We start from the raw sequence: 20,125 nt of genomic DNA, 5'->3' as shown, positions 1-20,125 counted from the left end.
TGATGCAGGTCTCAGACGTTTACCACTTCGGTGAAACCCACGAGCACGGGTATGGTGCTAACAAACCTAGAAACATAATCAGGGCGAACCGGGATTCGAACCCACAATCATAGGTTTCTGGCGTGCCTAAGGGACGCAACTCTGCACAGCGAATCGCGGCGCCTTAGACGACTGGGCCACCCGTGCCCCCGAATACGAGTTGAACTGATTGCATTGACTATCAGTGACATCATGTAGAGTATCAAAACAATCAAAAACATATACCATTACATCAATGACATTATTCCCCATCTTCCCTCCCATAATGTCGGAAACATTAGAGGTGTTCACGGTAATATATTTTTCTTTTCTCTGATATGCAGAGTTGTGTCCCTTTGCTTATTGAGTCAAAAACGCCCATCATTCTAAGAGTTTGCCATTACACCTAACCCGTCGTCATGGCTCCCTGTATTGGAAAAGATCAATGATCTGCGGGACAACAATGTTCAGTGCAAACAGAGCGCCGTGAAATGACTGAAATAATACACCAGGCAGCACGAAAACCCGCATAATTACTCGACATTAAGATAATAAGACACTACAAAATGACACCGGAACACAAGAGCGTTGTAACCGTTATTGGGTCATTCAGACACTCCTGAAACAATGAGCAATGCAGTGTAAAAGTAACATCGACTTGGTCAGTCAAGTATAGTAACTCCAATCCCTTTGGGAATGATATTAATCAAAACAGTTCAACATCAACATGTGTTTGTTCAGTCACGTGTGGGGAATTTCAGGAAGAAGGAGCAAGACATAATAGGACTTGTCCGATCATTTTCACGCACATATTGCTTGGGTCCGTGACACACAACGAGTTGTTGATGATGGTATACCCGCAATGTCTTTGAACTTGTTTCTTGATTCACAGTAGTGAGTATTGTTTTATGCCGCTTTACGAACCCGGGCCTTCTTCGTGACGAGTGAACGCTTAACCCTCATAGTGCCATAACGATCGGTGCCGCACTGTGCTGACGTCGCGGTGTCAAAAACGTGTACATTATCTAAATAGTGTTACAACGTTCATATTTTGGTTCACACAGTGCAACCAAATTGTATAAAATTCAATTTGAGTTAGTTTTCTTTCCAACAGTATTTAACTTAATGAGGTGAGGTGAAATGGGGTTTAACGTCGCGTCCAAGATTATTGCACTTATATAGCGACGTGCATGTACGTGTGTATGTTTGTGTGGCTGCTTGTACTAGTCCGGACTGATGCCGATTTATAGTGCTAGGTCACTGAGATACCATGCCGCAGTTTAACATGAATAGCCCACTCAGACACAGGATACTGACTCCGAGCCGACCAGTCCTTGTTTTAGCCCCTTAATGCCGAGCGCCAGACAGGGTAACAACAAGTACCATCTTTTAACGTCTTTTGGTATGACGCGGCCCGGGATCGAACCCCGTACCTTCCGCTCTCCGGGCGGACGCTCTACCACTAGACCACGGAGGCGATCCTAATTTAATGAAATCCAAATAGGGATATACAGATGGCCACGCCTGAGGCAAACAGTCTCTTGGGGATCTCATCCAGGGAACTCGTCTGAGGGTTCTGGCAAGAACAGTAAGAGGTTATTTCCTACTTGATGCAGCACTAAATGTCATCTTAGTACAAGGATCATGCAGTGTAAGAGCACAAGAAGAGTGACTTCGATATTGCAATAGAGGGAAATGTCCAAGAGCTACTCGCTGAGTCTGAACAAAGCACCAAAGACTATCAGAACTCCAAGAGTGACCAAGGATACCAGGCCATTAAGGATCAATCACCTGACCAGTCAGATGAGAGTATGATGCCTATGCTATTGGTGGATGAAGACTTGTCCACAACAGTTGACCCAATTGACGATGAATGGGGATGTCTCTATAGATTGATCAGATATGTATGGATGTGACTCTTGAAGTACAACACAGGCTCAACACGTCTGTGGCTTCTTCTCGCTTGTGGATATTGTACACGGAGATGGCGGGCACACACGGCGATCCAAACCATCCCACAGAAGCTCAATTGGGGACAAATCGGGTGATCGAGCAGGCAATGTTAACTTCTTTATGTTGTCGTATGAAGGCCTAGTAGGCACATGCTATATGAAGTCAGGTGTTGTTTTGTTGGAAAAATCCACCATTGGCGTTAATGATCGGGACGACGTGATGTCTTCTCAATGTCGGACCCTATTCAGTGCACCAGCCACATGCACAAGAGCCGTTCGCCCGCCATGATTCCACCATGACGCTTCCACCAAATCGATCCATCTCTGCACACAATTTGGGCATAGCGTTCATTCAGACCTCTATAGACAAGTGCACGACCGTTTCCACGTCTGACTAGAAAGCGGAACTCCAAGCTGAACAGAACGGCCCTCCATCTTGCACGTTGCCATCTCACTCTTTTCTTGCACCACTGCCAACGTTCACGTAGGGGTGCAATTTGGGGGTAAACTTAAACCCAGAACAATGGATGAACCACCAGTTCCTGGTGCTCTTCACAGAGTGATACGTGGCAAGTGTAAATCTGATTCTGATAGCAAAAGATGTACCCGTAGGAGACAAGGTATGGGGTGTTTGGTGGCTTGTGGAAAATGCAGGTTGGTGTTCAAAATCATTAACTATCCCGACTGACAATGTTTCCGATGAACCCATGTTAGTAAACTGAAGGTATGAGTTTATACAGGGCTGACCTGTGAGTAGACTAATGTCCGTTTGCACATAACGAGGAAAGATTATTTCATATTTCCCAAGCAGAAAAAGAATTCATGTCTTGAATCACCACATGCGAGTCATATCCTAATATGGTGTCATTTAACAAGGCGGTAGATGGACTATATATTATTTGTTTCGGGATAAATCTTTATGCATTATAGACTAATATACTATGAATGACTTCAACATCTTTTGACCTGAACATTCAGCAATACGTATTTCAGATTTGAACTTTTGTTGAGTGAAAGTGCCTGTTATATTACATATTGAAGATTACACTGGGTAATGTTTCCCCAAACCAGTTTCTTTACTTTTTGTTAAACTTATTCTCTCAATAAGTGTTACAATAATTTCTTGTACCTTTTGTTTTAGGTTTAGTGGTTTTCCTTTGGTGGTAAATTCAGCAGACTAAAAATGGATCTGCAATGCCTTGCCAACGGTGCTACGTTTTACATACTCGTAATATGGAAGCACTGGAATGTTCCAAGTAAAGTCAAGTAAGAGCTCTTATTTGAATTCTCGATGTCCAATAATTCATATCTTTCGAAAGTACATATCCGTACGAAGAAGGACGTAGGACATACATATGTCAAAGAATACATTCATTGAGAATTGTTCGTGAGTAAACACACAATTGACGGAATTGTCGTCATTTGTTCCTTCGCAGACTGTTTAAAGATTATATTACAATAAGAATGACGTCACAACACGCGAGGTCAAACAAAATTACAAATTCTGTATCCTGGTTTCTGCTGTAGAATTTGCATAATTTTTTTAAGATGATGAAGTTCCACAATTTGTTAACTTTGAGTTCAAAGGCTATTTCTCTGTTTACAATCTATAAGCCGAGCGTGTTATGATTTGTCCTGATAATTTCATATTAAAAAGGGCGTTCTTCTCATCTTTTATTAAAAAAATAAATCATACTGCGACAAAATTAAGAGAAATAATCTAGGTATTTTTGCGGGGATTTTATTTATGAGTTATTGATTTCTAACAGGTGCGCGTCTTGTCAAATTAAATAAACGAACTCTGTTTTTATCCTTTCAAACACATTATCTACAGGGTAAATGCATCAGTTAATAAAAAAAAGTTTCAAATTCTGTAATACAAATCGAGCTTTGGTTATTATGAACGAAAATTAGGGGATATAAGTCAATAAAGCAACATCGCCAAAGACTTTTTAAAACAAGTCATTACTAAAAAGTGTCAAATTGTCAGTAATTCATTATATTTGATACCAGGACACGCAACATATGCATGAACCAAATTACAATTACAAACTTAGGTGAAGCCATGAATCTAAGGACTAATTTACATGTGAGACAGGACCACCCATTTCGCTATTACTTCCTGCTTTATGTAGTACGGAAGTACCATTTCTTATGATTTCAGTGAAGTTAACGGAAATTTTCCTCATCCCGGTGGCTGAGTGGGCTAGATCGCTGACTTTGTGCGCTAGCGATGAGGTGCCCCACTCTGGCACTGTTGGTTCGAATCCCGGAGGGGACTCAACCAAAGAAAAGTACGAGAATCTGCACTTTACTTTGGTGAGGTGAGGTGAAATGGGGTTTAACGTGGCGTCCAAGATTATTGCACTTATATAGCGACGTGCATGTACGTGTGTGTGTTTGTGTGGCTGCTTGTACTAGTCCGGACTGATGCCGATTTCTAGTGCTAGCTCACTGAGATACCATGCCGCAGTTTAACATGAATACCCCTCAGACACAGTATACTGACTCCGAGTCGACCAGTCCTTGTTTTAGCCCCTTAATGCCGAGCGCCAGACAGGGTAACAACAAGTACCATCTTTTAACGTCTTTTGGTATGACGCTGTCGGGGATCGAACCCCGGACGTTCCGCTCTCCGGGCGGACGCTCTACCACTAGACCACGGAGGCGGTCTACTTTACTTTGAAAGTGTTATCCCAAATATAATGTTTGTTACATGTGACCACTTTCTAAATGGCATTGTGTGTTCATGATCTAAGAAGAAGATCAATAAAGAAGACTAAACCACAGCAGAATGGTTGAACATTCTTGAAAGGAGAATCATATGTAAATACATGCACATAAGGTCATCAGTAATGGCGAATATACTACCGTTCTTTGCACATACATGATAAATACTAATAATAAACATGATCTATGTTTCTCCAATACAAATCAACCAGAAGTCTCCGATCAAATGTCCAACTTTTCCTGTCTGTACCAAATACAAACAAAAGTCCATCGGTGCTCGATCCTTCTCTCACGCTGGTGCCTCTCTATGGAACTCCCTTCCCTTCAGCCTCCAAATTGCACCTGGTATCACTGTGTTTAAGTCTGGACACCAAACATGCCTTTTTGAAGGCTACAACTGAATGCATCTATATTTATTATCTTTCTGTCCCCTCTCTGTTGTATATATGTTCATATGCTGAATTTGCGCATGGAGCATGTCCCTCGGTGATGTGATTTTGTGCTATACAAATAACATCATTATTATTTACAGATTAAAATAAAAAATGCAGCAAAGAGAATTTGGGTGATCCTGGCACAGTGAGGCTTGTTAGGCTCATCATCAGCTCAGGGCCCTTGCCCCCTCTACACGCAGCCCAGACAGCGAATGGGACTTCTCCCAGGAGGCGTTGCCTAGTCAAACCCACCCAGAACTTCTGCATTTCCCAGATTGTCAGAAGGGCTGTATTGCTGGTAGCAAACCCGGGTACTCTCCCAATGTCAATCAACAGATTGGGAGGTACCAAACCTTAGGCACCGAGAACAATGGGGAGTCGGACAACTTGGAACTTGGGATGCAAGCGTGACATTTCGAAAATGAGGTCCGTATATTTGCCATGTTTTTTCCGCAACCTTGTCAATCACATTAGTATCAATGGGGACATAAAATTCAATGATATAAATGATTTCATTGGTTTTATCAAAAAGGACAAGATCAGGTTGGTTGGCCTGGATACGTCTGAGGCTGTAAATGGGCCTATTCCAAAGAATATTGTATTTAACATCTTCCATGACGCCCTCTACATATTCCGGGTCATGGATAACTTTTTGTGGATGATTTTAATCTATCTCGTCGCAGTACACATATGCATACAAAAGAGAGGCAGTTACAAATCTATGTACATAAAATTCATAAGTGGTCTCTCGAAAACGGGTTTAAATTTTCTAAATAAAAAAACTAAATGTATACATTTCTGCAGAAAATATATGCCGCATAAAGATCCTGAATTATTTTGGAATGGCACCCCTATCAAAGCTGTAAAGGAGGCCAGATTCTTGGGACTCGTCTTTAACTTTGTTACCATATATTAAATCACTTGAAGCTCAATGTCTGAAGGCCTTCGATTTGTTGAAAGTTGTATCTAATTCGAAGTGGGGAGGAGACCAGACAACCCTCTTACACTTATACAGGCCACACATCCGTTCGACACTTAATTACGGCTCCATCGTTTATGGTGGAGCATGTAAAAGTAGTATACAACAACCAGTTACGATTCACCATCAAGGCCTGCGACTTTGCCTTGGAACCTACCGCTCTTCTCCTATTCCAAGTCTGTATGTTGAAGCGGATGAACCTTATCCTTACAATACATCACTAAATTATATTCTAATCCGCCAAATCCAGCTTTTAATTGCGTATTTAATCCACTTTACGAATATATTTACAATAAAAAATCACCTCTTGTTCCACCACTTGGAATAAGAATTAAATCTGTCGTTTCCGCTGCTAAGAGTAACTTTCTGGATATAGCTCCCAGACAACTGTTATCATCGCCTCCTTGGAAAATGGTAAGGCCAAAGGTAGACCTAACATTAACTAGACTTAAGAAATCTGATACAAATCCACTAAGTTAAAAACAAGAATACAATCAATTACGAAAGACATATGATACTTATACATCTATATTTACAGATGGATCCAGTGCTACTGTCATTGGATCCAGATTGGATCTTCACGATTACCAGATAATAGTTCACAGCAGAAGCAAACGCAATTTTATATAAACAAATATAAACAATTCATTATTTTTTCAGATTCACTTTCGTGCCTTCAGGCTATTAAAAATCTGTCATGTAAACATCCATTTTTAAATGACATTCTTGAGTTATTTAATGATCTTGCTACTGGCCAATAAGACATCGGCTTTTGTTGGCTTTTGTTGCAAAAGCTGCACTCGACGATTCTGTTACACCACGTCTGATCCTATACACTGACTATAAACCCGAATCTTACATTCATTATCTAATGCGAAAGAAGTGGGACACCCAAGTAGGTATAAATAAGTTACATGAAATTAAACCAATTATCGGATATACCTTCTTGGGCTGTCAGTCCCGATTTCAAGAGGTCATTATGCGACGATGTCATATTGGCCACAGCAGATATAACCATAAATATCTATTGAAAGGTGAGGATCCTCCGTTTTGTATCCCATGTGACGAAAGAATGTTCTGCTTGACTGTATTGATTTTTCCGTCAAAAGGGATAAATATTATAGTGTGAAAACAGTCAAGGGCCTTTTTCGTCATGTATATTCTCATTTAATATTGTGCTTTTTAAAGGAAATAGAATCAATTCATGAATTGTGATGTACATAATGTGTTATTTTATATATTGGTGGTGCTAATTTGTAACTTAGATTGTTAGTGGCTGTACCCTGGAGAGGGGGGGGGGGGTTGAAGTAGTGTAAAATTATTGTCCTCCTAAGAGGGTATGTAAGTTCCACATCAGTAGAAGTATTTTAATGCCTGACAGACTTTAAAACGTAGTATTTTCGTCATTTTAATCTTAGGCTTAACTGGTAAACTATCGCCAGTGGCTGTAGGGTGATAAAAATCCTGCCGGGGTCCATTCAGGAAGCAAAGGTACTGTAAGTTCCCATGGTCCCTAGTATGGTGATCACCCTTCAGTGATTGACGATCTCCAGCCCATTTTAATATTGTGTTGTTCACAAATACTAACTGCTTTTTAATATCCTCAACTAGTTTTAAATCGAATCTTGGATATTCTAGTTATTGTACTGTCCATCGTTGACAGGTTTTTATTTAATCTAAATATATGTATTATTAATGTATAACTCGTCACGATATGGCTGAAATACTGCCGATTTGACATTAAATATTAACTCACTCACTCACTATTATTGCCTGTACTAAACACACGTGCTGCGTGTGAGCACAAGAACAAATGATGACATACTGTTCTATATTATCTCCATCAGTTGATGAGGATGTCTCCAGGTGAGACAATGGGTGTGTTGTTAATTTCGAAAACGGATCCCTGCATCGACTTGGTCACAGATGGCGTCTCAAATTGGTTTTGAGGTCATATAAGAAAAACATCAACAGAACATCACACATACAAGGATGATGACATTCCTTGTACAGCTCGTCGTACTGACGTCGCTTTTTGGACAGGCAGCATCAGCAACAACCACCGTCAATATACCCGGGCTCGGCATCATCGTCGGCAACGTCAGACCTGGCTGTAACGAATTCCTTGGCATCAAGTATGCCACGGCTGCGAGGTATGTGGATTAAGCTTAAGGTGTTCCTTGCTGCATATGCAGTGAAACCCCTATAACCCGGAATGGCCCCATTCTGGATGATTGATCGTTTGTTACGATGACATGTATCAACCAAGTCAGCGAGCCTCTGATCACCCGATACAGTTAGTCGCCTCTTTCTGATAACATGCATTATGATCTATAAAAGTTTTCTTTATTTCTTAAATAATACACAGAGAGACACAGAGAGGGAAGTAGTTTATTTGCGTGTTACACGTTACAATGTTACAGATTAATTATATACAAACTCAATACATAAGTAAAATATGTAACGCCCAGCCATAGGGCTTATGAGACACGATTTTCGACAAGGTTACTCAACCACTGATAATATGTTTATTCTCCAGGCTCGTATAGATAGGTATATTCCACGTAAACGTGGAAAATTGTATGCTATATTTGTAGATTTTTCGAAAGCATTCGATTCAGTCTGTAGAGATAAGTTATGGTATCTATTTAATTCACATGGTGTCAGTAATAAAATGGGTAAATTGTTATGTGGTATTTATAAGGAAGTTAAATCATGTATTCAGATTCTTTTATATGTCATACTGGTGTACGCCAAGGATGTGTATTAAGCCCTTTTTTGTTCTGTTTTTTTATTAATGAGCTTGCAGCCCAAATCAAAAGAAATTATGATGATGGTATACAATTACATCCTGAACTTATAAAATATCCATAAAAATATTTATGTTACTATTTGCAGATGATCTAATCATGTTCTCGAGTACTGTAAAAGGTTTACAAACTTTGATAAATCAGCTAAAATTGTACTGTGATACGTGGAAACTTAATGTTAATCTAGATAAGACAAAAATTGTTGTATTTAGCAAAGGAAATACCCTGTCAAAAAAACCGAAAAGTGGTACTTTCGGGGACAATTACTCCAAACTGAAACCTCATATAAATATCTTGGTGTAATATTTTCAAGTAAATTATCATGGAACCGACATATATGTTATGCAGCAATCCAAGCTAAAAAGATGCTATTGGGCATTTTTCAAACGTTTGAACATTTTAGCGAGTGTGCTTATAAATCTTTCTTCAAAATCTTTGACACAAAAATAGCTCCTATTCTTTCCTATGGTTCAGAAATATGGGGTTTTGCAGAGGCTAAAGAAATTGAATCCGTACATTTATACGCATGCAAAAGATTTCTTGGTGTTAAACATAGTACGTCTAACGTAATGGTTTATGGTGAATGTGGTCGCATGCCCTTGTATATATATCACTACTTAAAAATCATAAGATACTGGTTAAAATTACTAAAAATGCCAGTAAGTAGATTGCCCAAAAAATGTTATAATATGATGCTATTGTATGAAAAGAATGGAGATCACAATTGGGCATACAATGTTAAATGTCTACTGTATAAATGTGGGTATGGTTACATCTGGGAAAACCAATGTTTCTTAGAGAATCATGCCATGTTCATATCGAAAATAAGGCAGACGCTTTTTGACATGTACTTTCAAACGTGAAGATCTACTGTAGATGTTTCTAGCAAATGCGAATATTATAGATATTTTAAAATGCAAATATGCGCAGAAAAATATTTTACTGATGTAAATATAAGAAAATGCAGAATATCATTAACACAATTTAGATGCAGCTCACACAGGTTAATGGTTGAAGTTGGCAGGCACAACAAAATACCCAAATGTTTAAGATTATGTAAACAATGTTCTTTAAATGTTGTCGAAGATGAATTTCATTTTCTACTTGTATGTTGTAAATATGATAATTTAAGGAAAAAATATATTGAACAGAAATACTATGTACATCCAAATAAATACAAGTTTATCTATTTAATTTCACATGTGAGCAAAACGGCTATACAAAATCTCTCTCTCTCTTTATATATCTTGCCATGTTATTAAGAAATGAATCCTTGTAACATTCCTAACCGCTTCCACATTGTCATGTATTCTGTACTATGGGCCTGTGGCCTTACAGTTATATATGAATAAACTGATTGATTGAAACGATTAAAACATATAATTCATAAAAAGAATGAAGCTGTAACAATTTCAGCACTATATAAGTATTGTTAAAGACAATTGATATAAAAGATAATATTAATCGTTTATACATTACTAAAAGGGTCTTAGATAAACAACACTGTAAGTCGTCTGATTTCAATATAAAACATAACTTATGCCTATCATCAAGGGTATAAAAGCTCTGGGATACATTTGAAGCTTCATAAAATAATTCATATCTTAAATCTTCATAAAAAGGACAAATATAAGAAAGCGTTACAAATTATATCACAAAGTAGGGTTGGTGGTTATGAATAGCGTCCAGGTTCTATACCAAGGGGTTAACTTCCACATCGGAACAAAGCTAAAACACGACGTTGATCGTCCTTTTTTCTAAGCTTAAAAACATAATTTACAACAGTCAAGTGTGATTTAAAAAACCTGTATGTTCTTAACTTATTACCATTTATGGTATTTCTATCACCCCAAATGTCATTTTTCCATTTCTGTTTGTCATCTTGTATGAGAACATCAATGCATTTTTGTATTTTTGCCTTTTTATGAATGGGCGATAACAGGATCTTGTCTACATTGAACTTATAGCAATGTTTTCAACTTTGCATCTCCATGATGTTTTAAATCATGTCGACATGTTAAACATATGTTTACAAGATTGCTTATTTTACAAGTATTTGCACTTGAATACTTATGTACAGCCTTAAAACATTCGTCACAGTTTTAAAAGTTGGCGAATTAAAACCCATATCACCTTTAACAGCCAGGTTAGGTGCTCTCTTAACAACTCCAAGAAAGAAGACACATGCTTTGTTCTGCAATGTATAGATTCCTCTGTGTGTGTTAATGCCCCATAAACCGGAGCCGTACATCATAACTGGTTCAACCAAAGTTTCATACAACTTTTTTGAACACATCATATGACATGCCGCCAGCAGTCTCAAGCTTAGAAAATAAAGATATTCAATGGTATTGCCGTTACATGTGAAAACAAACTAGATTTCGTCACTGTTTGTTTTACTTGCATTTACAGTTAATTTCCAATGTTTGCACCACACATCTAAAACATTCAACATTGTCAGCTGCAAAGACGTTTCGTCAGGCGCTATAAGCGCTATATCATCTGCATACATCAAACTTGATATCATCACATCATGAAGTTGAACACCACAGTTAAGATTATTAATACAATGGGCTAAGTCGTTTATATAAACAGCAAATAACGCTGGGGATAAGTGGCACCCCTGTTTTACACCAGACACCACTGGGAAAGCATCAGTAAAATGTTGATTGAATTTAGCAACACAGTTAACGTTGTGATAGAGAGATTGGATGGCATCTAATATTTTGCCACTTATACCAAGGTGGAACAAATTAAACCACAAGCATTCTCGATTCACAGTGTCGAATGCTTTTTAAAAATCAACAAAGCAAATAAAAGTTTATTTTTTTTGTCTGAATTCAAGACGATAAAACGTAAATATGATCAATACAATCTCTGTTAGAACGGAAACCATTCTGTTCATCGACTAAATGTCATTTTTCTCCAACCGATTGCTCAATCGAGTGTTAGGAATATCTGCATAAATTTTGCCTTGAATTGATATGAGGGTTACAAGTGGGTTACGGGGATCACTCATACCAGATTTAGGTATGGGTTAACAATACCTTCATCCCACTTAGAGGGCACTACCCCGTTATTAAAACAATGTTTGATGATTATATACAGTAAATAAACACAGGCGGAGTGTCTACGAACCTCAGAGGGCATACCATCAAGGCCACACCACACGCCTTACCACGTTTAGCATGAAAAACAGCATTTTCTACTTCCAACCTGTCGGCCGGTTTATTTAAGGCACACATATCTATATTTCTGTTTGTCACAGGGTAATGATCTTTCATAAAAGTAAAGACTTCACTTTCTGAATCTTGTGGGAAGCTATATAAGCGGTGATAAGCACCTCTAGATCTCGACTTATCAAGAACAACATTGTTATTATAAAAGGAAGTGCCGTTTTCATCTTTTACTTCACAGGGAATTCTTTGCTTTCTGTCATTTGCCAGACCTAACATCTTTCCCTTTATGCTCTTTATATAATGTATCAAGTCTATTTTGCTCTTCAAGAGAATATTCACGTTTTGCCCTTCGGTTCATTTTGTCAAAGTCTTTCCTGGACTCTCTGTAAACAACACGTAAATGTCGTTTAGTTAAAACAGTTTTACTTTTTCAACCTCTCCCTTTCACGCTTACAAACTAATTCCCACTTGTCTTAAGGTTCATTGTTCCTATATGGTTTAGATCTGCTCTTTTTGTTATTTGTATTACTTTTTTTGTTTTTACCTTTTTTAGTTTAGTTAACATTTCATCAATAAAAAGACTGGAATTCACTATATGCAGCATTGGCAGCATTTTCCTCATAAATATCATTTTCTAACTTGTCAATAGCTTCTAAGACAAGTGTCAGGAATGATTCGGGTATTGTCTTAAAACTATATTTTTTGGCATTTATATACTCTTTATTTTCTACAAAATCATCAGTAGTATCAGTATAAAAACGTATAGTTGTTTCTAATAAAGAATGATCTTGGATCCTTTGACTCCCATGTTGTTGGGTCATATTTACAGACCCGTTAAGATTCCGGGGTAGAATAGGTCTTCAGCAACCCATGCTTGTCGTAAAAGGTGACTATGCTTGTCGTAAAAGGCGACTAACGGGATTGGGTGGTCAGGCTCGCTGACTTGGTTGATGCATGTCATCGATCCCAATTGCGTGGATCGATGCTTATGATATCAATCACTGGATTGTGTGGTCCAGACTCGATTATTTACAGACCGCCGTCATATAGCTGGAATATTGCTGATTGCGGCGTTAAACAACAAACCAACAACAACAATCATATTTACAATATCTGACATTTTATGAACTTTGAAATGAACAACATGACACAACTGTTCATGGGGTACAAAAACATATTCAACAACAGCGCTCCCTTTGGTTGAAATAGATGTAAAGTTATTAACACCAACTCTTCCATTAACCATACATAAGTTACAATCAACAAGAACATCAATAAGTAGATTGCCATGGTGACTAAATGTCTCGTCAATTATATCTCTACGTGAAACCATATCCACGCCTTCAATATAATCAGACTCTAAACCGCATCCTGCGTTTAAATCACCAACAATGACAAGCTTACCAATGTTTTGGAAATCGTGCATCTGTGATGACAATCTATTGAAATACATTTCAGGGTCATGTGACCTTGTCGATTTCTCCGGCGGAAGGTATGAGATACAGAGACACAGCGTGCTACCCATGCGTGCACGTGGTGTTAATTTCAACCACAGCGTCTCGTTGTGTGTTTCAGCTAAAGCAATAACACCATAGTTTGAGAACAATCGATTATGAATGAACGCCCAAACACCACCAGAACCTCTTTTCGCTCTTTTATCTAAATTATTTCTGTTTCTACCAAACCATTTGTAATCAGGTAAAGATAAAACATCATTATTTCTTTAAAATGTTTCACATATACATAAAATGTAAAAATCAACTAACTAGTAGTATTTGAACGAAAAAGCCTATTTTCAACATCAGTGAGGGACCAACCGCCTACGTTCCGGAAACAAACCCTTATGTCCTGGCTCGAAACCTGCTGTTTGGTGACATAACAATCAAAATTGACAATGAGTACATCATCTTTACCAATACCTACCGCGCGGGACAAAATCGACCCTTATCATCCCTTGACCATTGTAAATGTTAATCCAAACGGAAGGATTAACGATGCAGTGTGAAATGTCGTTGACCCACATAACACCGCCGCTGGCGAAATCTCCCAGTTTTACAAATGTCGTTTAAACCGATCATGTCCGGAGTTCTGAATAACGGGATGTGACAAATTCACAGTGATGGTGAACAAACTACCGTTGGTTAGTAGGTAAACTACGGTTATAACGAACTCAAATGGACAACTAATTTTAGTTCGTTATAACCGTAGTTCGTTATAAGAAAATGTACAACATCTATACAGCAAATGTCCGGGACCAAACTTAAGTTTGTAATATCCGTCAGTTCGTGATAAGCGTGTTCGTTATAAACGTATTTCACAGTAATGGCTAATGTCCACCAGAACATGTGCCTGTGGCTGTTCTTTTTTAAAATTTAACCTAATAAAATTAGGAGTCATCATGACTCAGCAAATATTGTTTAGAGAGTTATGAGTTATGAGTTTAACATTTAGTTTACGAGATAAAGATTAAAATAACTTCAATCAAAAATGTTTATATTTCAGCCTTGTCCTTGAAATGATTAGAAATGCAGGTTATTGTCAATATTATGACCATTCATAATTGAATAATTGACTAATTGAAACACATTATTACAAAAAACATATATGCTACATCCTCTTGGCGATTTTGAAGAAACAAGCGCTGGCTGATAAGCATATGTAGCGTCAAATATGAATATATTTAGGATTGCCACAGATGCGCAGGGTTCCTGAGTCTTTTGAAAACCTTGAATGTATACTGCAAAGGATTGTTTCGCAGGATTATAGGTTAGTTAGTGAGTTGGGTTTGGTGCCATTTTCCACATTTCAGTTGTATCATGGCTTGTCAGCTTAATGTGGAAGGTCAGAGACGTTTTTCAATATGAGTCACGAACACTAGCAAAGTGTTGACAGATCTATACTCATAATTATATATTTGTTAACATGCACATGGGAATGGAATAAAATTCATTTAAAAAAAGAAGAAGAAAAAAAAGAATGATAGCCATAATCAGGGAAAATCTTGGATTCGAACACATGCTCAAAGGATTCGGTGAACCTTGTTTTGCACTTTATACATATTTTCCTTAGAGTTGGTCTTTTGGATGCAGAACCGTATTGACGATATCTACTCCGCGATTCCTCGAGAAGCCTTATCTTTTACAGTCCCTGAAACGTGTCACTTATGGCCGATCCTGTCGTGTAAATTATAGACGAAACCACAAAATGCTTTGCATAATCATAATTTTTTTGTGGTTCCTTGTAAGCTAGATTCCGACCATATCATAATCATGCGTTTACGATTCACTATCAAATAGTGCATGGTGATACCATGTGTTCGCAAAAAGTGACCAGTTCCTGCCCCACGGGTGGTGCCCATCACAAACACACGCAAAGGCATGAAATTACACGGGGACATATGGTACAAATCAACATAGGGAATTACACAATGTCAGACATCGTTTTTGTCACTGACTCGTGGAATTTGGAAATGTCCTCCACCCGTCTACCATAAAACCTTTTGAAAGCTTTACCAGGCCTTGAATGTTGTGATCCTGATCAAACAGTCTCGAGCAAGAGTTTCACCATTTCTATTGCAATACTGTTCTTATAGGTTTGAAGAACCGCAGCCTGTGACCCCATGGCCGAACCCATATCTTGCAACATCACGTGGTCCCATGTGCTACCAGAACTGTCCTGATGTTCCACTCCTGCTTTGTCAGGATGAGGTATATGCACTTTCCTGTATTTGAAGAACGAATATTTTTTGTATTCCCAAGATACGTATATAAGTCCGTTAGTCCATAAACCGGCCTGCGAGATCTCTCGCGATTCAGCCTCTTCCTAATCACGTGACACACATTGCACGCCTCCATGTAGACGCAGACAAGCCCTGAGACATCCCAGCCCGTCTTCACACCGCCTGATTCACATTTTCTGTGAGAACTAGCTGGTCATCGAGGGATGTTGATTTTGTACGGTTATCACGATGATACCATGATCTACTCGAACATGACTTTGACGGTAGCCATTTTGTTCTTGAGGGTGTCCTTTGTTACGATATCTCCGAACGGAACCAAAAACGCAGTATTGAATGGGGAGAGGTTCAACACAATTGGTTGTCATAGTCATTTAGAATTAAGTCATTATAAACCAGGCGGTGGGGTAGCCTAGTGGTTAAAGCGTTCGCTCGTCACGCCGAAGTCCCGGGTTCAATTCCCAATATGGGTACAATGTCTGGTGTCCCCAACCGTGATATTGCTGGAATATTGTTAAAAGTGGCGTAAAACCATACTCACTCACTCAATGGCTCTCAAACCAACTTTATGTTTGTTCTTACTCAACTTATTTGACGTATATCAGTTTTAAAACTGTATTAAGCGAGACGGGCGAATACATTAACTACTTGCCTACTGTCGTCAACGCTACAGATTTATTGAATACAATCAAGTCATTCAACTCAACGTATTCTTTTTAAGTGGTTCCAAATATATTATGCCGTAATTGTCTTTTGAATATTTGCATCTCTGATAGTTCCATAGTTTTTCAAACATAATGGCACCATGATTATTTTTCAACATTTTATATCATAGGTTTCTAAAATATTCTTCAAATATATGAATCTCTACACACACTGAATCAATGTCTCCTTAAGGTCTCGGAGGACTGTTTGTTTCTGAACATCTTTACGCCGACGGGCCATCCAACCGGCAGGTGTGTGATGGTGTTTGTGCATGGAGGCGACTACACATCGTACAGTGGGGGGTCTCCGCTATTTGACGGCGAGGCCTTTGTCCAGAAGGGCGGATGTATTCTTGTAACTATCAATTACAGATTGGGTGAGTAGCGTTAACATTATAAGATGCACTATTCCCACCCGCACAGATCGGAAGCACGTTAGTTTTTGTTTAACGTCGCAAATACTAGTTCAGTAAGATCAAACACACTCAATTTATCAATAAGTTGTAAAACTTTGTGACATAAGCAGTTACAAACGAATACCATGTTTGAATAATATATATTGTTGTTAAACGCCGCAATATTCCAGCTATTTGAAGGTGTCATGTAAATAATCGGGTCTTGACCAAACAATCCTGTGATTGAGGATATTGTAAGCTACATTCCACGCCGTGTGGGTAAACAGGTAACATGAAACCCTGGCCACCAAATCTATTTGGTCGCCTTGTTACGACCAGCATTGGTTCCTGGGGAGCAATTCTAACCCGGCATCCCTACGGGTTGATGGACGCACACGGTGGCAGTACACAGTGCTGTGTCAGATGAGTCACAGATATGCTGCTTACAAACAAAGAATCATTACCAAGGCGAATCGGAGATGCACGGGATGCACATCTGAAATGATTGGTTCAATTAGAAGTGAATTTCCATTTGCACGAAAGGTTTGATCAATTAAAACTGACGTCAATCACTGAAATGTCTGGTCAAGACTCGACCATTTACAGACCGCCGTCATATGCATTAAACATTTCTGATTGTTAGATGAATGCATAACTGTGTGCGAAGGTGACCAGTCGTCATCTGAATGTAATTATTCATTTAACGCCGCCTTTTCTTTTGTGAAAACAAAGTTTAAATGGTTGCAGCTGCCTTCGGTTTTCTTGGCTCAAGAAATCTAGGACTGAAAGACCAGATCAAGGCTCTTCAATGGATCCATGCGAACATTCAGTACTTTGGGGGAGACAGAACGGAGGTAAATCACTCAGTAGGAATGTATGTTAGTGATAAAGATCTATGCTCGCCCTGATGTTTCTTCGGACTGTCGGTAGAAACGCTTCTAATTAAGTCGTTATTCTAACCAATGATTTACTGCTAGACTAGGGTATCACCCAATGATTGACTGCTAGAGTAGTGTATAACCCAATGACTGACTGTTATATAAGTGTATAACCCAATGATTGACTGCTAGAATAGGGTATCACCCAATGATTGACTGCTAGAGTAGTGTATCCCCCAATGATTGACTGCTAGAGCAGTGCATAACCCAATGACTGACTGTTATAAAAGTGTATCACCCAATGATTGACTGCTAGAATAGGGTATCACTCAATGATTGACTGCCTGAGTAGTGTATAACCCAATGATTGACTGTTATAATAGTGTATCAATGATTGACTGTTATAATAGTGTATCCCCCATTGATTGACTGCTAGAGTAGTGTATCGTCCAAAAATTGACTGCTCGAGTAGTGTATAGCCCAATGATTGACTGTTATAATAGTGTATAACCCAATGATTGACTGTTATAATAGTGTATCACCCAATGATTGACTGCTAGAATAGGGTATCACCCAATCATAGACTGCTAGAATAGGGTATCACCTAATGAGTGATCAGTCCTTGTTTTATCCCCCATAAGGCCGAGCGCCAGGAAGGGTGAAATACCATCTTTTAACGTCTTTTGATATGATACGGTCAGAGAATCGAACCGCCTACCTTCCGCTCTTCATGCAGACGCTCAGTCCGCTTGACCACGGAGGCAGTCGCGCTGGTTGAAGATATTTATCCCACAAGAATGCAGCTGATGATAGGATGATGATAGGACCACCGAATCCTGTTGGCTGAGGGGGGCCATTTAAACAGCGAGGTTGGGCCATCCATGCCCTCGTATCTTTCTCGTGTATTTCTATTATGCAAATATATTTATTATGTAAAAAACATTTATGAATTTCTTAAAGGTAAATTAATCGTGTCGATGGGAATTTCTTGAACACGGTTTGTCGTTGGCTAACTTAGTGTGTTTTGTTTTATAGTTGAAGTTGTAAAATCTCAGTCTCGGACAACAAATGAAAACTGTATCCCAATGCAATTGTCTCTGACTGTGTAGCCAAAATGTGGATGTCATATGTTAATCGATGATGTTGACAAACCTTGGATGTTGTACGATTTTTTGAAAATGTGAAAGTAATTTTAAATGCACAAAATGTCTCTACAGATGACCCTCTACGGCCAGAGTGCTGGGGCCCAGTCTACTGCTCTTCTGATGAGCGTCCCCTCCGCCAGTCAGTACTTTAATCGCGCCATCCTCCAGAGTTGTCCCTTCACCCTGCCCTTCAGAACCGCAGCTCAAGGGGAAAGCCAAGAAGCTCAACTCGCCACCTTTATGGGGTGTACTGTGGGTAACCTCACCTGCTATAGGGAGGCTGATGCTGATGACATCCTTAAACTACAGCACGAGGTGGAACTTCCCGATGCTCCCTTCCTAATGCCCTTCGAATTCTGGGGGCCTGTCATTGATAAAGGTCTGGTGATGGACCACCTGTACAATATCTTCTCACGAGGTCTTCATAAGAAGATGGACACCATCATCGGAACTGTCCAAGATGAAGCTATGGGGTATGTATACAGTATGAGCCCATCTCCTCTATCCACACATGAGCTTCGAGATCTTCTTCACAAGATCAGTCCTATCCTGTCGCCGGAGCTTCTAAGCCTAGTCTATGATGTAGACGGAGATGATGACAAACGTTACGTCCTAGCTGAAATCGGCACTGACTACTTGTTCAGATGTGTTGGTCAATCCGTTGCAAAACGTATGTCAAGGGATGCAGTGGTTTACAGCTACGTCTTCGACCAGAAGTTCCCGTACAACATATGGGGTGACGGCAACATCTGTAATGATTATGTCTGTCACGGAGTCGAACTGCCGACGGTGTTCGGTACTTTCGGTCTGCTGAATCGCACTCTGCCTCACGAACAGATGAGTCTCTCTGATGACGTCATTCAGTACTGGAACAACTTTGCCAGAGACGGGCGTCCTTGGAGCGAAGACTCATCACTTCTTACGTGGACATCGTTCAAGACTAGGCAACAGAAGTTTCTTCTCCTTAAGGCAGGCAGCACATATATGAAATCAGACCCAGCTGGTTCGCTTAAATGTTCCATATTGGAACATTTTCTTGGTTTTAATCCACGTTGATAGCAGAACAGTCACAAGTGATGTTAAAGGTTTTGAACCCATTTTAGTAATACTATGGATTTCAAATAAACGAATGTTACTCACCATATGAATTAGTCTGCTTTTGCTT

The 20,125-nt window shown here is 39.1% G+C and overlaps 1 protein-coding gene across 1 annotated transcript in view; it reads left to right on the top strand.

The window, feature by feature from the left end:
* The window catches only part of LOC124112279 (acetylcholinesterase-like), a 34,027-nt gene extending 13,937 nt beyond the window's left edge, over positions 1-20,090 (top strand). Inside the window, exon 6 of the mRNA XM_046472310.2 lies at positions 19,255-20,090. Coding sequence (XP_046328266.2) covers positions 19,255-20,016 — 762 coding nt within the window. The 3' untranslated portion in view covers positions 20,017-20,090. The remainder of the gene's footprint in view (positions 1-19,254) is intronic.
* Positions 20,091-20,125: the final 35 nt, after the last annotated feature.

The sequence above is a fragment of the Haliotis rufescens genome, unplaced genomic scaffold (assembly GCF_023055435.1).
Source record: "Haliotis rufescens isolate VD_foot unplaced genomic scaffold, xgHalRufe1.0.p SCAF_4, whole genome shotgun sequence".
Lineage (NCBI taxonomy): Eukaryota > Metazoa > Mollusca > Gastropoda > Lepetellida > Haliotidae > Haliotis > Haliotis rufescens.
This window is presented reverse-complemented; position numbering and strand designations above follow the sequence as displayed.